The sequence below is a fragment of the Populus alba genome, chromosome 17 (assembly GCF_005239225.2).
Source record: "Populus alba chromosome 17, ASM523922v2, whole genome shotgun sequence".
Taxonomy (NCBI): domain Eukaryota; kingdom Viridiplantae; phylum Streptophyta; class Magnoliopsida; order Malpighiales; family Salicaceae; genus Populus; species Populus alba.
In genome coordinates this window covers 13,493,221-13,516,865 of record NC_133300.1, presented here as the reverse complement: position 1 = coordinate 13,516,865, position 23,645 = coordinate 13,493,221, and the positions used below count along the sequence as shown (strand labels likewise).

At 33.7% G+C, this 23,645-nt stretch overlaps 3 protein-coding genes across 4 annotated transcripts; all 3 read left to right on the top strand.

Annotated features, from left to right (window-relative positions):
- Positions 1–633: 633 nt before the first annotated feature.
- Positions 634–11,715, top strand: LOC118060401 (UDP-glucose 6-dehydrogenase 4). Of its 2 annotated transcripts, XR_012168519.1 has the most exons (3): positions 634–790; positions 1,412–3,072; positions 11,704–11,715. XR_012168519.1 is itself a non-coding variant. In XM_035073624.2 (2 exons), the coding sequence occupies exon 2, from the start codon at positions 1,434–1,436 to the stop codon at positions 2,877–2,879; it is 1,446 nt and encodes a 481-aa protein (XP_034929515.1). In that variant the 5' UTR covers positions 634–790; positions 1,412–1,433; the 3' UTR covers positions 2,880–3,178. The 2 variants fall into 2 exon arrangements, 1 of the variants encoding a protein (XP_034929515.1); XM_035073624.2 differs by lacking the exon at positions 11,704–11,715 and having other exon boundaries at positions 1,412–3,178.
- Positions 9,435–13,285, top strand: LOC118060366 (uncharacterized). Its single transcript, XM_035073579.2, has 3 exons — positions 9,435–10,083; positions 10,715–10,861; positions 11,385–13,285. The coding sequence occupies exons 2-3, from the start codon at positions 10,726–10,728 to the stop codon at positions 12,686–12,688; spliced, it is 1,440 nt and encodes a 479-aa protein (XP_034929470.1). The 5' UTR covers positions 9,435–10,083; positions 10,715–10,725; the 3' UTR covers positions 12,689–13,285.
- A 2,823-nt stretch (positions 13,286–16,108) lies between these two features.
- Positions 16,109–18,793, top strand: LOC118060365 (uncharacterized). The gene has a single exon (XM_035073577.2). It carries the CDS (start codon positions 16,800–16,802, stop codon positions 18,447–18,449), a length of 1,650 nt encoding a protein of 549 aa, XP_034929468.1. The 5' UTR covers positions 16,109–16,799; the 3' UTR covers positions 18,450–18,793.
- Positions 18,794–23,645: the final 4,852 nt, after the last annotated feature.

Here is a 23,645-nt window from a genome sequence, read left to right as displayed (position 1 = left end):
TTACGATCATATGCAAATCTATTACGTTCTATCATTAAAATACAGTTATAAAACCTACCTAATATCATAATCGACCCTACTCAAAGCTCCGGTTGTGTATTGGACGAGTTGATCCACGAGTCAATGAGTTTATTCAAGCTATGATTTCTAATAATAATAATAAAAAAAAACTCTAAAGCAACATTCGGGGTGTTTTTTGGAAAAAAAAATTTCATTATGGCAAGAAAAAATTTCAATTTAAAGTTAAATAATTATTGAATTAACTTATCAAACTGGAATAATTAACTGGGTCGACTTCTATAATCACCCGATGAAGTAATGAAAACTCAATGATAAGATTTAATCAATTAAAACATAAGAAAAATGCCTTTATCACATAACCAATGAGTCACCGACAAGCATAATGACAATAATAGCTTCGAGAGAGAGAGAGAGAGAGAGAGAGAGAGAGAGAGAGAGAGAGAGAGAGAGAGAGAGATGGCTGTGATTTACGTGCAGTGACCAATAGTATTTCAGGGAGGGACAAGAAAACAAGTGGATCTAAAAGTCAAGGGACTAACTAATATTTTAGAGAATAGAGGGACCGAAATACAGATTGCTTATAAATACAGTAATTAAAGTATAATTTACTTAAAACCATTTAATAGGGAAGCACACAGGAGGGGCAGATCTAGGAATGGAGACGTGTATTTAAACATCGCCCCGCTCTCTCTTTGCTCTCATTCCAGCATCCAGTTAACAGAAGACGTCAAACAAATTACTCTCTTGATCTCTCGCTTTACGTTCCGAGGTACCATTCCAATTTCATTTCTCTCTTTCTTCTAATTTAATTATGAAATTCGTTTAGGTCTGATGATATTCAGCACGATTTTACTCCTCGATCTGTTGTTTCAAAAATGGATCTGATTGGTTGGAAAGTCATAAGATCTACCGACTTTTTAAGCTCTGAATTCTACTGGATCTGCTTCCAAACTGATTCTAGCTCTTAATTTCTGTTCGGATCTTAGCATTCTAGGCTGTGGTAGTAAGTTGTAGTTTGCTGTGTTAGATTTTTTTATTTATTTCATTTATTATCGAATATTCAAGCAAATGAGTCAAAACGTATGAGAAGTGCAACATTTTCTAAGATCCAGGACGGACTAGGACTTGATTCAAAGTCTAGATCTAGTTCAACATATTGAAAAGGGTTGAAATGGTATCGATTGTGTTGTGGGAAATGGACTCAATTTTGTTGTTTGACGTTGTCATGTGCTGATTTGATACATCATTGTGTGCGTGCGTGTGTGGTTTGTGAATTCACAAGCGTTATTGTTGCTTATCCATTGATCTGCTAGAGTAGGTTAGAGTTTGCTTACTCGTTTTTTATTTGTTTTCCTTCATCATGATGGATTAATAAATTTACCTTCTTCAGGTTGTAAACTTAGAGGAGGAAAATGGTGAAGATCTGTTGCATTGGAGCAGGGTATGTAGGTGGACCTACAATGGCTGTCATTGCACTCAAGTGCCCGGATATTGAGGTGGTGGTTGTTGACATCTCTGAACCTAGGATTGCAGCCTGGAACAGTGACCAGCTCCCCATCTATGAGCCAGGCCTTGATGATGTGGTGAAGCAGCGCAGAGGCAAGAACATCTTCTTCAGCACCGATGTGGAGAAGCATGTTGCAGAGGCTGATATAGTTTTTGTTTCAGTCAACACCCCAACTAAAACTCAGGGTCTTGGAGCTGGTAAAGCTGCAGATCTGACATACTGGGAGAGTGCTGCACGTACGATTGCTGACGTGTCCAAATCTGACAAAATAGTTGTTGAGAAATCAACAGTCCCAGTTAAGACTGCTGAGGCTATTGAAAAGATTTTGACCCATAACAGTAAAGGGATCAAATTCCAGATCCTCTCAAACCCCGAGTTCCTTGCAGAAGGAACTGCAATCGAAGATTTGTTTCAACCTGATCGTGTCCTCATTGGAGGAAGGGAAACCCCAGAAGGCCAGAAGGCAATCCAGGCATTGAAGAGTGTCTACGCTCACTGGGTTCCCGAAGACCGCATCCTAACCACTAACCTTTGGTCTGCAGAGCTGTCCAAGCTTGCTGCCAATGCCTTCCTGGCCCAAAGGATTTCCTCTGTTAATGCCATGTCAGCACTCTGCGAGGCAACTGGGGCTGATGTTGCTGAGGTGTCCTATGCTATTGGCAAGGATTCAAGGATTGGTCCCAAGTTCTTGAGTTCCAGTGTTGGTTTTGGTGGGTCCTGCTTCCAGAAGGATATTCTGAATCTTGTTTACATATGTGAGTGCAATGGCCTTCCGGAGGTAGCAGAGTACTGGAAACAAGTTATCAAGATCAATGATTACCAGAAGAGCCGATTCGTGAACCGTGTTGTTTCCTCTATGTTTAACACAGTTTCTCAAAAGAAGATTGCCATTTTAGGGTTCGCTTTCAAGAAGGATACTGGCGACACAAGGGAGACCCCTGCGATTGATGTGTGCAAGGGGCTGCTGGGAGACAAGGCTATCTTGAACATCTATGATCCACAGGTCACAGAAGACCAGATTCAGAGGGATCTCATCATGAAAAAGTTTGATTGGGATCATCCTCTCCATCTCCAGCCAAAGAGTCCCAAATCTGCTGTTAAGCAAGTGACTGTTACTTGGGATGCCTATGAGGCAACAAAGGGAGCCCACGGTATTTGCATCTTGACGGAGTGGGATGAATTCAGGACTCTCGATTACAAGAGGATATTTGACAACATGCAGAAACCAGCTTTTGTGTTCGATGGAAGGAATGTAGTGAATGCGGATGAGCTGAGGGGGATTGGGTTCATTGTGTACACAATTGGTAAGCCACTGGATGCATGGCTCAAGGACATGCCTGCCATTGCATAAGAGAGATGCTGATTGGTTAGCTCATGCAACTGGTCAACCAGTTATAGTACGAGGCAATGAATCTGATTCTTTACCCTTTCTTTTATCGAGTATTGTCATTGTTTCTTGCTTCCATCTTGGACCTTGGCAGATACTGCATGACTGCCATGGTGGAAGCAAGATGCTTTACATTTTGCCTTACATTGCGTTTCCTGCATAATGCTTTACATTATGCTTTACATCTTGTACTTGTTTAGAAAAGTCGATTTGATGTTTATTTGGCTTAAAGTACTGTCATAAATGAAATGTTGAATTCAATAGGTCATTGTTATCTTACTCTTTCCGAATGCCAATTCAGCATTGGTCATTCCCTTGAACTCTCTGAGATAGTTTTATTTTATGCTTTTATTTTTTATTTTAGATTCTTTGGCTTGTATTTTTGAGCCACATGACGAGTACTCGCTGCTGATGCTTGGTGGGAATGGTTTAGCCATATTTTTTATAGAAAAATTTATGAGTGGGGTTGTTTTTTAAAAAGTATTTTTTATTTAAAAATATATTAAATTTTTTATAAAAGGACCAATTCCATATGGAATTTGAAATGTATTAATAAAACAAAAGCTAAAAGAAGTCAATGTTTTCACTGCACACATATATTTTCTCACGGTAAAATGACTTTGCTCTCTATAGTAAAACCCATATAAATTGCTTCAAGAGACAAAGTGGTTTTTAATCTGGGCCCTATTACTAGATTGAATGGGTGTATATCGGTTTTTTAATTTTTTATTTGTATAATGTAATGTCTAAATATTTTTTAGAGTATAATTTAATTAAATATCACTCGTCGAAATATGTTATTTTTCTAATTATTTTTTTGAATTGTGTTATATATCCTATTTTCTTTTGCATGTTAATTCAATTAAAAAAATCATTTTTTTACAAAAAAAAAAAAACAAAAAAACAAATACACCCTCTTGATCCTTCTATTATGGTCATAAACCTCACAATCAATTTAGTAGCTTTTTTTCTTTAATTTTTTTTTTCCTATCATTTGATTTTTTTTTTCCTTTTTTAACCTCTGCTGGATCTATCTATCTAACTCTTAATTTTTTTTTTAAGATTATTGTTGAATTATGATTCTTGTGTCTTTAAGAATAAAATAACAAAAGATATGCAATAAAAAAGATAAAACATTGTGTGTTATGCATAAAAAACTGAAGAAAATATTTATAGGATATTATATTTCCATGTTTGTTTGGTGTACAATGAATATATTCAGTCAATTTAAAAACTTATTTCATTTTCAAAAAATTAACTCAAGAAAATTATAAAAAAATTTACATTAAATAATCTATTAATACATTTCCCTCACTTCTATTATCTAATTACTTCAACTACCGTAATTACCATCTTATAACCTTGTCAATGACAAATTATTATTATTATCTCTATTATCACTATGTCCATCTATAATTTGATGTATTTTTCTAACTTTTTAATGGGCGTGAAAGAGAGAAACTCGCGGCCTAGTCAACCAACAAACCATGGATATTTAATACCGCATTCATTATTATTCTTTGGATTGGATAGTACGTAATTAACAAAATCCTTAACTCTATTACAATAATCCATGCATACATAACTCTTCAAGTGAAACTCGATACATTCAAGAACGATTATCCATTATTTATGAAACCTATATAGAATATTGATGACAACATATATTAATTGATGATGTGAATTAAATAATTGGTACCTAACTAATTAGCTATCATTAGTTCACTTTAAACTTATTCAATCTATTTTAACAGTACCTTTTAATCATTACCATTTTTTATTTTTAAAAATTCAAATTTCTCTAAACTTACTAAATTTTTCAACTTAACAATAAAATTGAAAAGATGTGAAATAAACCCATTAAATAACCAAATATTTCTTTCATTATAAAATACCTAAGTTAAAAAATCAAACTCAATTTCATTAAATGAAAAACAAAAATAATTTTTTAAAATCTTGAAGAAACCCTAACATGTACATATCATAAATTCATAAAATAATTTTTTTTAGAAAAAAACTATAAAACAAGTAAATACACAAACAAACTACATATACTATACAAAACAATTAACATAAAAAAAGGTTGCCAAAAAAAAAAATAGATAGGTTTACTCACTTCATGTGGTGAATCTTCAAAATAAATTGAACTAGGATAGGAAAATTGATAAACTGAATGTTGGGGTGCCTAAATTTATAATTATAAGAGCTAGATTTGTGATAAGATAGGGGGGAGGTGTTATTTTCTACAAAAAATAAAAATGATGAAGAAGAATAAATATGGGAGATGGAGAGAGGGGGTTGAGTTGCTAGTTATAATTTTAATATTATTAATAAATTCACAAACAAAAATTAGTAATTGTAAATTATTATTGGTAAATACATCAGAAGTATTGACAAGTCGGATTTACCAATAAAATTAACAAGGAAATAACTATCTAATTTTTCTTATTCTTTGAATTTCATCGGTAATTTCCTTATTATTCATCAACAAAACCTTTTTTATCTGTTATTTTCAAAAGAAATAGCGATGTAATTTTCTATCAGTAAATGCCATCATAATTTACTGATGATATTTTTTCTGTCGATATTGCCATTGGTATTTGATAATTTTCTGGTAGTGTTTTTTTTTTTTACGTTTAGTTCAATGGTTACAAATCACACCAACAAATCTCATTCACCTCACTTAAATTCCAACTGTGTGTTTGGCATTATAGTATCTATTGTGATTATAGTTTGAAAAGGCAGGTTTAAGAAAAAACTATAATAGTTTTAAAGAGAATTTTTAGGGAACCCGTGTAAAATTATGGTTTATGTTGATTAACCAAATACTGTTAAAATTATAGTTGGGGTAGGATAAATATCAACTATAATCTCAAACACTCTCTAAATTGAGATGTATTGTTAAAAAGCCAGTTGTACATTCCCTTCACTTCAAGCTTTCATTTGCTTTATTCTTTTGTATATTTATCAAGGATAAAAAAATTGATGTTAGGATAACTTCATAGAAAAAATAGAAGTAGGAACAAGTTGACCTTACAATCATGAATGCCTATTACATGCTAGCAATGGTCTTCTCTTTTTAATCATTTTGCTCACAATCACGGACCAAAATTTTTTAAGCATTAAAAAAAATATACAAGTTACGAGCAATTCTTTGACATTGTTAATAAACCTAGTCTAGCAAGTCAAATTTAAAAACTCCCAACCCGATTTTATATTTTTTAAAAACTATCTTATATTTAATAATAATAATAAAAAAAAAAGACATTTGCAAAACCTAGGAACAACCTAATATCAAGATGTTTAGTAAATTGCAAGTGTCGTTTTCTAAACAAAGATCCATTATGATCTTAAAAGCAAATTTAGAATATCACAATATTTTGTATATGGTTAAAGAAAAAAATTAATAAATGTGATGAAATTATATATAAAAAAATGTTATAAAAATCTTAAATAACATAAACTTTATGTTAATTAAATACTCATGATATTTGTTTTTCATATTAGTTAAAAAAACAAAGTTTAAATTTCTATAAAAACCTATAGTATTATTTGTGAAAGATAACAAGATTGAATAATAACTTTTTATAGTGCATTTAAATCTAAACTAAAAAATAAATAAAAAAGATAAAAAAATAAAATAAAAAAGGTTAAGCGTGTGAATCTGGCTTAGATAACTCAAATTGTCCGGACCTATAAAAAACAAAGTCCAATTGCGAGTCTCCTAGTGAAGAGTCATGTCTAGACTTTATTTGTTTTATATTTTTATAGAAAAAACAAGCAAACAACATCATCATCTTCCTAGAATCCGGCAAACATGGTGGTGGCTGAAAAATCAAAGAATCTAATTTTTTGATCTAAAAATCTATTTTCAGCCATTTTTTTTTACCTAAAAAAGAGCTAAAAAACACCCTAAATTCCTAAATAAACCCATTTATAGCATCCAAAAACTCAAAAATGAATTGAAAAACCAAAAATCAAACCTATTATTGAGAAAAAAATTCTTGACCCGAGATCTACCATATCATGCTAGGGAAAGCCCAAAAAACATTATAATGAAACTCCTTTCATCGAATAAAATCCTTGGACACTTAGATCAATCTTTTTTCATGGACATAATTGGTGCCAACTGATTACCTTTTCTCTCATCATTTTAGACAAGTCTCTTTCTTACCTCTCTAATTCATGGACTACAAAATAAAATAAAAAAACATTTGAACCAAAATAAAATTGTTGTTAATGTGGGGTTATGAATAAATTTTTAGTGTTTTTATATTTTAGTCTCCTATCTCTAAATGTTGTATCTTTACCATAATTGCAAGCCTAATGTCTTGTAATTAGTCTATAGAAGGGCTTGAGTGAAAAGAAAAGAAAAAGTTAGAAAAAAAGGCATATGTCATGTGTTAGGTTTTCTATTCATATGAACAATGAATCTATCACCTCATGTCTTTTGGTTTTTAATACTAGATCATTGTTTGCATTACGTTGTGGGTTGAATCAAATTTTTATTGGACATAAAAAAAATACTTAGGTGTTGTTAATATGTTTTTTAGCATAAAAAATTAAACTATATGAGAATTGACCCGATCGACTTGGCAAGTGCAAAGACAATATGAACAACTAATAAAAATGTAGCTTGACTAAAAAATAATCAACGTGACACCCTTTTTTTTATTTTTTTTTAATATTGAGACAATATATTAGATTGACTCGGATCGAACCTACCAAATCCGCTATCCAGGTCAAGAGACCCTGATAACCCTATAAAAAGTAAATAATAAAAAATATTAAACCCAATCAATCTAATTTTAAAGGATAAAATTGAAAACAAAATTTAACTAAAAAAAATAAAGTGAGTCAACCAAGGTTAACTTGTCAAACTTGGGTTATGAGACTGAGATAACCCTATATAAAACAAATTGAAACAAATTATAAAACTAAATTATCAATTAACTCAATATTTAAGGATGAAATTAAAAAAGAACATAAAAAACCACATGAGTCAATCGACCAAACCCATAATCCGGGTTATAAAATTGAGATACCACATAGAATGCTAATCAAAATAAATTATGAAGCCTAATTCTCAATCAATCTAATATTGAAGGATGAAATTGAAAAAAACTCAATTAAAAAAAGGACAACAAAACCCTAAGTCAATCGATGTAGCCTGTGACCCGGGTCATAAAACCGTGATAACCTTATATAAAAAAAATAGTAATAATTATGAATCTCAATTCCCAATCAAACCACTATTGAAGAATTAAATTAAAAAATAATAATAAAAAGGACAAAAAAATAACTTGAGCGAACCTGGGTCAAGAGATTGAGATAACTCTATAAAATGCAAAATATAAAGTCTAATTATCAATCAACCAAATGTTGAAATATCAAATTGAAAAAAACAATTCAATGAAAAAAGGACAAAAAAGACTTGAGTCAACCTGATTAACTCGTAAAACTCGCGACCCGGGTTATGAGACCGTGGTAATAACCATATATATAGCAAATAAAAAAATAATTATGAATTTCAATTCCCAATTAACTCAACGTTGAATGATAAAATTAAGAAAAAAACTAATTAAAAAATGACAAAAAAATAACCCAAGACAACTCGGGTTAGGAGATTGAGATAACTCTATAGAAAGCAAAGCAAACCAAAAAATAATAATATAAAGTCTAATTGTCAATCAACCCAATGTTAAAACATTAAATTAAAAAAATTCAATTAAAAAAGGACAAAAAAAAACTTGAGTCAACCTAGCTAGTCTGTAAAACTCATTACCTAAGTCATGAGACTATAATAATCTATCTCGTATAAAGTAAATTAAAAAAATAATTATGAATTTCAATTCTCAATTAATCAAATGTTAAATGATAAAATTAAAAAAAAAAATAAAAATAGACAAAAAATAATATAAGTGAACACAATTAGTTCGTAAAACTTGCAATATCATGAGACCGAGATATTTTTATAAAAAATAAATTAAAATAAATTATAAAATCTAATATCTAATAAACTTAATGATAAATAATAAAATTAAAAAAAATAATTTTAAAAAACATATATAAAAAAATCCTTAAAAATTATTAGAACCAAAACAAAAAAACCTTAGACATTAAAATTTCAACGGTAGATTGCTACAGTAAAATACAAAACCTTTCCGGTATATGCTAATTAAAATAAAATTAGATCGCTATTTGAAGGTGGGGGAATGCCATAATAAATTAATCAATTTTGTTTTTTAAAAATCAATTCAAAAAGCAATTCCCCTTTGAGCCCACCGTTTTCTCAGAACTAGTCAAACACCGTCTTCCACGTTGCACACAGAAGGCAAGAGTATCTGCACGTGCCAAATTTCAAGACGCCACTAAGGCTGTTCCACGTGTCAAAATTTTGTTTTTTCCATAAACTTCCTTACATCATCATTGCTATCATTAGTTAAGCTAAGACAACAAGCGCACGAGTCGTTTTCCTGATCTGTCCTTTGAGATCCCAGAATCCTTACGTGGCAATTTTCGTAATTCCTCTGCAGATCCTTTCCTCATTTGGTATTTTCAGCTCTTTTCACAGCGAGCCTCGAGGACCCTCTCCTCGGATCACCAAACAGATCCCTAAATTTCCTATAAATCGTGCCCTAACTCTGCCAATCTTCGATCCCAAATCTTCATTCAATTCAACCTCCAAATTCTCCAATTTTCTTTTATTTTGATTCAATTCGATCTTGTATTCTTTCAATTCGCTCTTTTCTCTACCAAGCGAGCCTACCTTTTCCCCTTGCCGTGCTCTCGATTCATTTCTAGGGTTAGGGTTTTGAGATTCTCCTTGATTCTTTGATTCCGAAGTGGGTTTTGTTCGATCTTCAAGTCTAATCTTGTATATTTGAATTTCATGGCTTAAATTTATCTGGGTCAGTTGAACTTCTAAAAAATTTCTGAAATTTTGAAAATTTACGGCTCTTATAAATTCTTCAACGTTATCCATTTTCTGTTTGATTCAATTGTTTTCCCTTCTGTCCCTTGTTTATTACTTTTTTTTTTGTAAAGTTGTGCTAATACGATAATACAAACTAGGGATCTATAAATTTTTTATTTGTGAATTAGGGTTTTTGGTAAATTCGATATTTTCAATTTCATCAATCCTGTTCAACGACCAATTTTAGAAAAGGTAAGATCGAGCTCCTCTAGCTTATTCAATATTGAGTTTTTTTTTTTTTTCAAGTAATAAATTTAGTTATAGATGGTTATTGTTGATTGGTTATCCCTTTCTTTCTTTTCTTTTATTATAAAAATAATAATTTTCTTACACTCGAATTAATAAAAAAATTGGTTTGGTAATAACATCATTAATTAATTTTAAATATAATATTTTTCATGGGGTGTGAAGTAAAAATGTGTTAATATCAAGAAATGAAGTTCGTATAGGGAGCGCATAATGGCTACATATAGTAGTATATGTTGGCCCTTTTTGTTAGTATGGTGGATGCTAAAATTCCCATATGCTTGAAAGTCCTTAATCGCTATCCTTTTGGTAATTTAGGTAGTTTCCACTTAGCTTCTTCTTGTCTGTTTATGTCAAAGGAATCTTACCTTTCTACCTTCAACTTTTCAGAAATGTAAGAAAATAGTAAGAAAAGTCGCCCTTCTAGGCAGCTGACGTCATAATTGTTGTGGGATAGTGTATATTTTCATTTCTAGAAAACCAGTCTGCTGTTGTGTTTTCGTGAAAGCATCTGATACTTTGAATCTTTACTTTGTTTCTGTGTTTCTAATATGAGTGAAGATATTCTGATTTGCAGATAAAATTAAAATGATTCACAAACGTGCTTTTTCTGATGATAATTTATATGAGTTTGCTTGTAAGCACCCCAGACAAATGGAGAACATTGATCAGCTTGCCCCTATTTTCCCACTTGACAGTGGGCACCAGAAACATCTTGTTTCAGGTAAAGGAGCTGCTGTTGGTGTCTGTTATTTACGAGTTTTTGCATTGCTTTGTACTTCGAAACTTGTTACAATGTGGATTGTGGAGTTGTACTTTTATTCTTTTATCCGTTTCATTTAGCCTGTCCAATCTGATGACTTGATATTCAAAAAACTTAAGGATGAAATTCTGGCTTTTATGGTATATAGATCTTGGATTGGAAATCATTCTAATGTTGATTTGTAAGAGTATTTTGGTGAGACTTTTCATTATGATTATTGTAATATGCATGCCGTGGTTCTGATATTCTGTGCAACAAATTCATTTTGCACCTTATATGTTTGTTTTTTTGCCTATTATAAGTAAAAAAATTCACGAATTCTCTAGAAGATGCTACATTCTAGTGCTACAGATCTTATAGGGATTAAAAACACAATAGTGTGTTTTGTAATCACTTTCTTGTGTTTCCATAATTACATGCCATATTTTAATTTGTTAACGGAGTTCCCTAGTTTATATAACTGACCTGCAATATGATAATGAAGGTGATGACAGTTTTAGAAAGTGTCAAGAAGTAGGGAGGTCTGCAAGTGACTTGTTCAGTGAATGTTCAAATGGGACTAGCAAGGGATTTGAAACTGGTGATAATGGTTGTTTCCCCCACTTTTTGTGGATGGGCAATGGGATTCTTGAAGCTGATAATTTATCATTCTTCCCAGAATATTTTGATCATGGGCACCAGCTCAGGGCTTTACTTGAGCCTGAAGAGGCCTGCTCATCTCTTGATTACCCTTTTCAGAAGCAGGTTTCTGTTGGACCAGAGCATCAAGCTTATGTCCCAGAGTGGGACTCCCAGGGTTCAAGCACCTCCCTGAACCAGCTAGATGACTCTAACCTTCAAGTTGCATGTGCACATTCATCTAGCCCAGGTGTCATAATTGATGGTGGTTACGAGGAGAACCTGATGGGTACTTGTATCCTTCCCATGCCTGACCTGGAAGCATCTGCAAATTACTGCTATGAAGCCACCAATCATGACTGTGCATGCCCCGATGCAGGTTCTATCAGATGCATAAAACAACATGTCTCAGAAGCTAGGCTGAAACTTAGAGAGAACCTTGGGGAGGAGATATTTGAGGGGTTGGGGTTCTGTGACATGGGAGAGGTGGTTGCAAATAAATGGACTGACGAGGAAGAGCAAGCCTTCCATGAAGTGGTCTTATCTAATCCTGTTTCTTTGGGGAAAAACTTTTGGGACCATCTGTCAGCAACATTCCCTTCCCGAACAAAGAAGGAGCTTGTCAGTTATTATTTCAATGTATTCATGCTCCAGAAACGTGCTGAGCAGAACAGGTTTGACCCTCTAAATATTGACAGCGATGATGATGAGTGGCAAAAAATTGAGGGTGAAACAGTAGAGGAAGATGAGGATTCTGCGGTGGAATCTCTGACTGTTCAGGATTCCTCTGCTTACTGTCAAGAGGATCATGCTGAGAAGTTCAATGAATATGTTGAGGATGAGGATGAAGCTGTTGCTTCTAAAGATGGTGTTGATAATGTGGTTCATGGAATTGCAACTGATGCAGAGTATGGGGGAGATGTAGATGATTTTTCAGGAGCACATGTTGGGATTTACCATGGTTGTGTTGGTGACCTTGGACCTAAATATTTTAATGGATTTTCTGGGACCAACACAGATGATTGTGATGTTCAAGATGCTGGGACCAACACAGATGATTGTGATGTTCAAGATGATTCATGCACATCATATGAGCATCATCGAGACAGCATTGATTGCTATGGTCCACGTGATATGGGAACTGATGGGAAACACTCCAGTCAAGAGTAATATTTTCACAGTAAATTTTCTTGATGGTTTGGTTCCCATGCTGTTGTTCTGCAAGACTGGATATTATCAAGGGATTGATGTTATTAGTCATTGAAACTTGAAGAAGCTGATACCTTTATTCAATGTTGATTGTTGGGGAAGAGTGGTTGTCCCATGCATCCTTCCAAATTAAAGTTGGCTCTTGTAGGCATCAATATTCAAGAGTCTGGTAGGTCATCAGTTTCCAGGACTGGCCTTTCAAGGTTCATGTGGCTCAATTAAGAAGGATTTCAGATAGACAATTACTAGCAATACTACTGCAAAATCCAATTTTGCTTGCAAAATTTTGAATATGTTGGTGGAAGGGCATTTTGCAAGATGCAAGTACTTTCATAGGACGTGGTTGATGCTCTTGAGTGTGCCAATGGAATCATCGTGGTAATATGCAGAGCTATGGGTGCGTGATTTGTTCAGCTGTTTAGCGTGACTTGAATCATGTTTCTTTTGATCTCTGCGTGATCAATCTCATGGTAATTATCTTGCAATTTAATCAACCCTCTGTAAGGCCACTTGGACCAACATCTAAATTGAATGGTGTCGTTAAGGCATTTTATTTTATCTTCTTTGGTTCCTCCTCCACGCTTGGCTTTTTTTTTTTTTTCCCCTTCAAATGTTCCTGGTGATAGTTTTTATGTTATCAATGTTTCTGTTAATGTTGCTTGTGTTCCCTGCCCCCATGAATTTTGTAGATGCTTTAGTGTTAGCTTTGTAAGAGTGACCTCCATATCTGCGAAACGATATTCTTGACAGTAAGATTGAGTGCTATTCACTGTTTTCCCGGCAAACAGCCTCGCTAGCTCTCTCCCTCGGACTGTGTGTGCATGCCTATGTGGGTCTGTTTATTTCGGTTTATATAATTGCAGTTTCTTGGACTTGGAAGCGATCATACTTGTTTTCCTGCAACTTGGTCTTCGATGAACAATTTTGCTGTTTTAGCAGCATTTATGGTTCATTATTTTTGGTTAAATCTCAGACCTGTATTTTTCACAACCTCCATTTAAGAATGGTTGCATGAAATTTCATCTGCCTTACCTCTCCTTCATTCAATTGGAACTCTTGGGGTCTGTCACAGGCGCAGGAAACTGTGTATAAACTTGTTGTCTCTCATCTATGATAATAATTCCCTTTCTAGTAGAAGTGCACAGGAAACCTAAATTGGCTGTTTGGTTAAGTTATTATAGTTGGGTCGTTCTGATACTGATGACAGCAACCGGTGCATGACAGAGCTGTGTGTTTCCAGTTTACATATGCAGTTTTTGTTTCACGGAATACTGCATGGGTAGATTAACAGAAAAAAAAAAAAAAAAGCAATAATAACTGTGGATGGGGCAAAACGCAAAACGATGTTGAGATTCGAGCACAATATAAGAATTCTGTGAGAAAAGATGGCCGTGTAAATGTTTGCAACTTGCTCAACAGGGGTGGAAACCCAGCAGCAATTGCGTCAGTAGTTTTTTACTAAACTAGAAGCATACAAGCAAAAGAACGTTAAATCTGTGGTCTCATCATCAAAATAGAAAGCAAGGTACGAGATGGACAGCACTCTAATCCAATTTACTGCTGGAGTGTTGACGAAGCATTGAATCTAGAAAGTTGCTTGCCAAAACAGGGATCACGGGCTATTATCTAATAAACAAGCAAAAAGAAAGGGAAAAAAAAAATACAATTTCAACTCCAATCACATTAAAAGAGCGCAGCATCTGCATCTTGCACTAAAGTGCCTCTCTGTAAACTGGGCTGCTAGATATAAAATTGTTACTGCTCAAGGAGTATGGAGCCACGTCTCGGAACTTAAATTCTGACAAAAGAAACGAGATTGTTAATTTCTAAACCAACCTTTCATGGATTGTTTTTAATATCTGCAGCTCCGAAAATCAAGTTCAAAGTCATGGTTTTTCCTCTGCCTTGTTTTTTCTCTTCATTTTTTTATGGGCAAAAGCAAGTTTTTTTAAGCTTTTCAATAATGGATCACATTCAAAATTGGGATACTCTTCCTGTCCTTCCTTCAAGTATCTAAACAGAGATGATACCCTCTTCGATTCCTAAATTTGTAATTAGCAGTTGTCTATACCCGCATACCAATTCATATCCGCACCTATTATGAGATGATAAATGGGTTGCTTGGCAGCTTAGAGGTAGTCTGGCTGGTAGAGGAAGTCTGGTGGTGCTCGGTGCTGGTGCGGAGGGGGTGGTGGTGGAGAGGAGTCAAACACGATCAAAGACAGTCGAGGTTGATCAAGAGCTGAACGAGATTGAATTAGTCAACTACGTCAAAAAGACCAGAATCTGGTAAAAATGGTAAATTCACATAATCTGTGTATGCCTGAGACAGTTCATGCATCAACAATAATCCATGTTGGCCAGCCTATTGACATAAGTTTTTCCCATTTTCTCTCAATACCATTTGAGCTTAAATTAATTCAGTGGCCACTTCTATTAACTGTGCTCCATAATCTCAGATCTATAAAGATACTAAACTATCTGAGTTGAAGATTTTTTTATTCCAATTGTTGCCAAACTTCTTCTTAAATTAAGAGAAGACATGATGGCATGGATATAATAGGATAACCTAGCAATTAGTTTATCCAAGACCTGACTCGAGTAAAATAAGAAAAAAATCTGATATTAAATTGATTTTTTTTTATTTAATCCCGTAACTTGGATCCTGGTTTTTTGTTATGCTTTGTATTGACGTCTTGATTAAAATTACAAAACTCATCACATATTATTGAAGATCTTGTGCAGTTCTATTGAATGAAAAAGAGGTTTTTGATAATGTGATAAATAATAATTAGAAAATTGAGATAAACTGAAAGGTACAAATCATGTAAATTAAAATTGTCTCTTGATTTCAAGCATTCTAAATCATAATTTTTTAAAGTATACTATTAATTGTTTTTCAAAATATTTTTTTTAGAAATATATTAAAATAATATATTTTTTTATTTTTTTAAAAAATTATTTTTAACATAAATACATCAAAACAATTCAAAAATATATAAAAAATAGCTAACCTCTGTTCGGCCCAATCTCAAACCGTCTTTTAATCGCACTTTAGGATCAGTTTAGATAACAATCCCAGTTTCTTCTCCATTCTTCAACCAAAAAGCTACAGCCAGATTCACCTGTGAATCCAATGAGAGCTTAATCTACTATCCAAGTAGAGAAAGTAGTAAGCTTATTGGAGAAGCAAGCCTTGCATAACAAGACAATGCCACCAAGAAAAGGTGAGTCTATCGCTTCATGATGTACCAACTCAGATAAAAACAATTGCTGCGATGGGACAATCCTAGTCTATGGATGTAGCAGAAGGGCAGGTGGATTTTATCTAAAAATAAAATGGGAAGTGGTTTAATAAATCAAGACACTGCTACTAATACCATAACATGAATCGAAAAGCAACTCTGACAATTTTCTTCAATCACAAGCAATCACATGATCAATCCCAAATCATTTTGTGGCCAAAATTGTCCCTATTCAATGCAAGCGAGTACAGTTTTATGCGGTTTTTACGCTCACCAGCGAGTATGACTCCATTCCTATAACTTGGCTTCCTTTCCATGCAAGGGTTTCTCTCCTTTTAAATACTTACAAGCTCATTATCTTAGAGAGAGAGAGAGAGAGAGAGAGAGGCTTCCTTTGGTTTTTCTCTGGCTTCTTTGTGCATTTTGACACTTTCAAAGCAGAGTCATAAAACCCATCACTTTCACTTCAATATCTCTCTTGCATTGCTTATGCTTGCAAAGGAAGTACTCCACCAGAGAGGCAGAGCAATAGAACAGGGGCAAGGGATCACTCTTTGTATGGGGTTTTTAACTTTTCTTAATTGGTTTGATTAGATCAGAAAAACCCACGCCGTTCCCTCTTTTATCCCTTATAAAACCAAGACTTCACAAAACTAGGCTCTAGATTTAGGTTCTTTTTCATCTGGGTTTCGTTGACTCCTCTGTTATTCTTCAACTTTCTGGTGTGTTTGTTTCCCTGATTGTCAAAGAAGTATCTTTCGCCATTTTTCTTGAGAAAGTTGAGGTTTTGCCTGGTTTCTGATCTGGGGTTTCTTTTGTTTGCACAAATGAAGAAGAATCAAGAAAAGGTGCACGTATGCAAGCTATGCAAGAAGAGTTTCTTGACCGGGAAAATGTTGGGTGGTCACATGAAGATTCATGGAGCTAGAAAATCAATTAAAGAATATGTCAAGTTTGAAAGCAACAACATGGGTTCTGAATGTCATGGCCTAAGAGAACAGCCCAAGAAATCTTGGAAATTCTCAGGCTTGAATCATGATGGTAGTGTTTCAATGCAAGAAACGTCGAAATGTAGAGTCTGTGGCAAAGAATTTGGGTCACCAAAATCCCTCCATGGCCACATGAGGCATCACTCTGCTAAAGAAAGGAAAGCAGTTTACTGCGAAGAGTGTGGCAGAGGGTTTCTGTCATTAAAATCTCTAAGCAATCACATGAGGCTGCATCATAAGAAGTTGAGGGTCTCAAGTTCAGGGCCTAATCTGGTTGTTATGGCCTTATCTGCTACTGAGACTGTGAATCTTGTGAGAAGAAAGCGATCTAGCAGAATGAGGTACAAGATCACTCCCAATTCTTCTTTTTCTAGATCGAATGAATCTGTATCTGGTTTTGATATTGAGCAAGAAGTTGAGGAGGTGGCTATTACATTGATTATGATGTCTAGGGGTGAATGTAATGGGTTTGATTCATTGTGTCAAAGTAAGCGAATTGAGATAGGTGAGGGTTATCATGGTTTTGATGGTAATGGATTTGTAAGGCCAAAGAAAACCGGAGAGGATTATTTAGATTCTTGTGATTTGGATTATAAAATTAGTGTATCTGGCGGTGAAGGTGATATTGGAATGGGATATGGTGAGGCAAATCAAGTTAGATTGGAAGTTCCCACGGAGAGTTTTCATAAGGATGTTGAATCCAAGAGCCCTCAATTGGATGACGAATCAGGAGTTGAATTCTGTGGTATTGAGATAGAGAAGGGAGGTCACGGTGAATTGATTACCAATTGCACTGTAGCTGAATCAAGTCTGGATCTGATGGGAGGGGTTGGATTGGATGCTGCTCGTTTGGGATTTCAGAAATCTATTCCAATCAATCAAGCAAACTTTGATGCTTCTGATGCGGAAATGGGACAGGATGCTGGCCTTCAGATGGTGGTAGCTACAGATTCTGATATCGCGGAAAGTCCGAGCAAAAAAGGTGATTTCAGGTGCAGAATCTGCAATAGAAACTTCATCAGTTATCAGTCACTTGGGGGTCACCAAACATTCCATAGAAAGAGCTCCATAGGGTTGAAGGTTGATAGCTGCAAAAGGGATATCCGGGCTATTTTTTCTCCTGAAACTAAGGCTACAGGAAAACTTGTCAAGATTGAATGTATTCAGGAATCAGTGAAGCAGGAAACTGATGGAGTCATTGTAAAAGATTGCGAGTCAAAGGAGGGTAAGGAGCACAAATGCCCAGTCTGCTTTAAAGTTTTTCTTTCCGGCCAAGCTTTGGGAGGTCACAAAAGGGCTCATTTCCCTAAAGCCAGAGAAGAACAGAACATTGCAGTGAACCGAGAGGTTTCTGATATATGTAATGTTTTCACTATTAATGTCCCATACACAGTTGCTCCAGACGTCAGTAATGATGTTCGGTGTGAGTCATGGTGGCCTGCCAATTCCCACAAGCATGAGCCACTGGTGGGTCTTATAGCCAACTAAGATGCGTGATGATGCTATTACCTTCCTTCTTAAGAGTTTCAAGAATGTAGAGACAAGATGGTGCATTTCATTTCTGGTTCAAGGATAGTTCATTCAGAGGTAGATTCTCTTTGCTACTGTCGCTTAGAAAGTCTCAATTGCACTCATTTGGTTTTTGCTTCCTTTTCCACATCATTTCATCTATGAACAGAAGAGGCTTAATCGTTGAGAATCTGAAGCTCATTGGCCACTTCTCTACGGAATTTTGAGTGGTGTAGTAGGACTTGTTTTGCTTCCTTTGCTTTGTTGTTTCCGTACTGGTATGTCAATCGGAACAGATGAACAGAAACATTATTGTTGATCTAGACCGGGTTCCCAATTTTTGTTTACCATTCTTTTGTACTAAATACAGAACAGAAAGCAGTTCTAGAAGCATAAAATCTCAGTAGTTTGGTTTATATACAGTTTTCAAGATTGGTTGGGCATCATTAATATGTGGAATTTCGAGAGATGAGAGGTTGGTGGCCATCAGACAATTTAAAATTTTGTGCAGCATATGGCATCAGAGCAAAAGGTAGTTCAGTCACCTAACATATGCACATGACATATTACCTCAATCTGCATCATATTTTATAATCAATTTTCTCTTAGTTGTAATCTAAAAGAAAACTTATATTGCATTTCATATTCTTCACTTCTCAACATTTAAACAAGCTCCTTGTAATCTTATGCTAGCAGCTCGGCTAAGAGGCCTTTTACTTGAAGGCAAATAGTTCCTGCAACTTAAATGAAGCAGACAGTATAGGATCAAGCTGCTGCTAACAATTAGCTCATGTTGGCTATTAGCTTTTCTAAGTTGGAGAGTAATATAAAAACATTCTTAAGATCTTATTTAATATCTTAATTTTTTTAACTAATTAAATTAATAAAATTAAATATAAAATGATTATAAATCTATGTAAGTTTCAAGTTCAAAAGAAAATATATTAAAAAATAATATAAAATTATTCTTGAGATCACACTTGATATGTTAAGCTTTTTAATTAAAACTTGTTAGAAGTGCCTTTGCAAACAAGGCATACTCTAGTTTAAACATTGTCGTGTCCCGAATAAACAAGAGCCAAGCTTGAAGGCCAACAAGCTGCTTTAAGTCTCTTTAGGCTTGAAGCACAGGTTACTTTCATACAACTGAAAATTGCCATGTTAAGAAACTTCACTTGTAGATCTAGTAGAGCAATGATGGAGAGAAGCAAGCAGCTCTATTGCTCCACAGCACCTTCTGGATTGATGTTGTGTGACAGTTTCCTCTAAGCTGAGGACTTGTATTGTCAAAAGTTTGTTTATGTAAGAAATGAGAAACACTTTGACAAGAAATCTAATGTGGATAAAGAAGTTGAGTAAATGCAATTAAGAATTGGCGTTGGCAGAAGTATGATTAAGGAACCAATAATCATACTTCGGCCACCTCTGCGGCCATTTATTTTAGATTTTCTGCTTTCGTTTTCATTCTTTTTCAGAAAACTAAGAACAAAAACTTAGAACTGAAAATGAAAACTAAAAAACATATTTGATTGCATATTTATGTTTTTTTTTTCCGAGATAAGATAATTATAAATCTAAAATTAAGACTTGTACTCTTAATAAATTATGTTTTCAATTATGAGTAATATAAAAGTTGATGGCGTGGCATTTAGGTTGATATATACCAGAACCTTCCCAAGTCAAGAATGCTCTTATGGTGAATGTTCTGTTCTGCAACATGGGAGCAAATTTGTCTATGAATTTGAGGGGAAAAGGAAAAAGAAAAAAGCTTGGAGTTTTCATTTATTGACTTGTGAATCTGTCCCTGATAATGGCTAGGTCATTTGATAGTTTCATAAAATTTCTTGGTAGCCTGGTGCTTTTGCCCATTTGGGTTTTAGCTTCTGGTGTTTGTTTTTTATTAGAAATAATAAAACTGATACATCAAGGTAAAAACAAAAACCTTTCCTTCTGCAGCAATTAATTTCCCTGTGATTCTCTATGATCACTTCCACAGTTACGGAACAGTGAACTCCTTGCATGTTATAAAGAAGGTTGATCATGCAATCCTTTACTTGTTTTTTTTTTTTTTTTTGTCTCATTACCTTGAATCTTCCTGCCTTTTCTTCTCTTTCTTGGATTTATTTTTTCTTCGAAACCGATAGACCTACCATGCTTGTTTTTGTCTCTTTTGGTGCTATTGTGAACGCAGTTGAAAGGAGAGTAGAAAATCAAGAAACTTGGATAAACAAGTAAAGATGAATCATCATTATTGATGCAATTTCCTTGTATTTCAGGCAGTAAACAGTTGTTTTTGGAAGGTTTTCAAAATCTCCTCCAAATGGATTTGGTTGTAACATGCAAGAAAGGGTAACAAACAATACCAAAAGAAAATGAAAACATCCACATAATAATCTTTCCAATGTGATGAGAAAGTTTTCAACAATAGTATTTTATCATCAATTTTGTTGATATTTAAAAATATCAACGGGATCTTTATTATATATCGATAGAATATTTTGTTAATATGTTTTAATTTGCATGTAGTGATTGAATAGATTTCTTTAGATTCGTTGTGTGTTGTGTGTTTTAGGTATTTTTAGCTTTTTCTTTCTTGGATTTTTTTATATATTTGAAACCGATAGACCTACCATGCTTGTTCTTGTCTCTTTTGGTGTCAATAAATACATTTGCTGACTGATTTGCAACCCTTTACAGATGAATAATTTTTTGAATTCTTCCAGTTAACATTGATTTGTATGGTGATAAAAAAGAGGAGTCAGAGATGATGCATTCCATCAAAATTTCTTGTTTTCTCAACATTTGTTTTTCTCGAAGTATTGTTTGCCCAGATTGACAATCAATAAAATGTGCTGTAAGAACATTTATAGTCAATTGTTTAAGATATTTAATAATTGAAGAAGATTCAAATCTAACATAAATTCCTAGTCTCCTTTGCTGACCCATTTTTGTGCGTTCTGGTGGGGCAATTGAAATATATACTACACGGCAAAAAACTACTTTTTCTATTCAAGAAATCCAAAAAAAAATTAGAAATTCAAAATTCAAAAATATTTTTGATACACAAGTGGATGAACTCTTGAGCTGCAGATCAAAACACTAAAAGAATAGTCAAATTTAAATATTATTGACAAGATATGCTGGGGAAAGACTTAATGGAAAGAAAATTAAGTTTGGAAGCTGTTTTGACCAACATTAGAAGAATTAAGTAAATTCAAGGACTCAAATAAACTTTTAATAGGGTTAATTAACTTAATTAAGAACTTAATTGAAGCAAAATTGAGTTTGAAAGTCAACTAGATCAAAATTGAGAGAATTAATTAAATTTAAAGGCTTAATTAAACTTCTATTGGGTTTGTTTAACTTAATTTAAGGACTTAATTAAAAGAAATTTAAGATTGAAATCCAACTTGACTAATATTGAAAGAATTAATTAAGTTTCAGGGCTTATTTAAACTTCTAATGGGTTTAATTGACTTAATTAAGAATTTAATTGAAACAAAAAATTAAGTTTGAAAGTTGTTTTGACTAAAATTACAATAATTAATTATGTTCAATGGCTTACTTAAACTTCTAATAGGTTTTGTTGACTTATTTGAAGAAAATCAAGTTTAGAGGCCTAATTTAGATTAACTTGCAAAAGTTGGAAGATCAAGGACCTATTTGAACCTTAGGAATCATAGATTAATGCAATCAAGAGTTTAATTGAAAGAAGTTTGAAGGTTAATTAATGATTTAATTGAAAGAATTCAAAGTCAAAGACCAAGGTGCAAAAGACGCATGCATTCAAGGATTAAAATTGATCAAATTAAGGGTCAATTTGTAACAAATTAAAAGTTTGAAGGTTAATAAAGGTCAAATTGCATAATTGAAAAACCAAGGATTAAGTTGTCAAAGGCACACGAGTTAAAGGATTTTAACCAATATTTGCAAGGATGCAATTGCAACAATTGAAGTTTTCAGTTTAATTGGGGATTTAAATGCTGAAATTAGAAGAGCATGGGCAAATTTGAAAATTTAAAAAGCCCATTGAAAAACCTTATTTTTTAGGGTTTAGTAACGAACAATATGTCACTCAAACTTAAATGAAGAAATTAGATGATGCGTTATTTGGTCATTATTCTTCTTCTTTTTTAGTTAAGAAAGTTGATCTAATGGCCACTTTCAGATAAATAAATATGGTATCTCTAACCATCTTAGGAGATTTAATCAGAACCAATCGACTGAAAAACATTCTCTATACAAAAATTAGCCATTCTCATCAAATATAAGACAAACTTGACAATATCTTATCCCCATTTAGCCTCCTTTGCATCGAGAATCTCAAACATATAAAGGACTAATCTTTCAACCAATGAATGTGAAGTTCTAAACCTTCAAATCAAGCGAGGTTTATTCTCAATGATAGATATACATCTCCTTAACATATTTCAGGTCCATCAATAGCATATTTATATCCAGTTTCCACAATGATTTCACCAAAGTACTCTACTCGGACAACCTCAACTAAAGAAGAAATTCACCTATGAAAGAATAAACTTTGAGATTGCTTTCTCATGCTAGGGCTTGATTCACAAAGTGACAAAGGGGAGATCAGGCACCACAACTTTCAGAATGAAGGTTTTAAAAGATAGGGAAAGTGGAAGAATCTTTCACAATTACTTATCTTTTACAAAAACACCATGGTTTTGTAACCTCTTCGTTTATCTTTGCTTATAAAAGAGATGTGTTTTATAGGAATAGGGGGTCTAGATGAGAAGGAAAATCACGGAGAAAACCGAGATAGAAATTCTTGAGTTGATTGAGAAAAAAAATATATAAGAAAATAATGTGTAAAGTTGAGAGAAGAAAAGAGAAAAGAAGAAGGGGATACAAACCAGGGTTTAGGAGCAAAGGAAAAGAGAAAAGAAACAATAAAATCTAGGAAAAGAAGTTTGCAGTGTTGCAAAAGGTATATTTTAAACTTTGATAAGAAGGTGTAACTTAATGGACACACTCCTCCTTTAATCTTTATTAAGTCCATTTTTTATTGTTTGTTCTTCATATTGTTGGTTTCTCTTTCATTTTAGACGCAACATATATAGTAGATTAATAGATTGGTGATTCGCGTGATACCATGGGTTGGTATAAATTTAGTTTTTTTACTTGAAAAAAAGGTTTAGGAAATGGTTATAT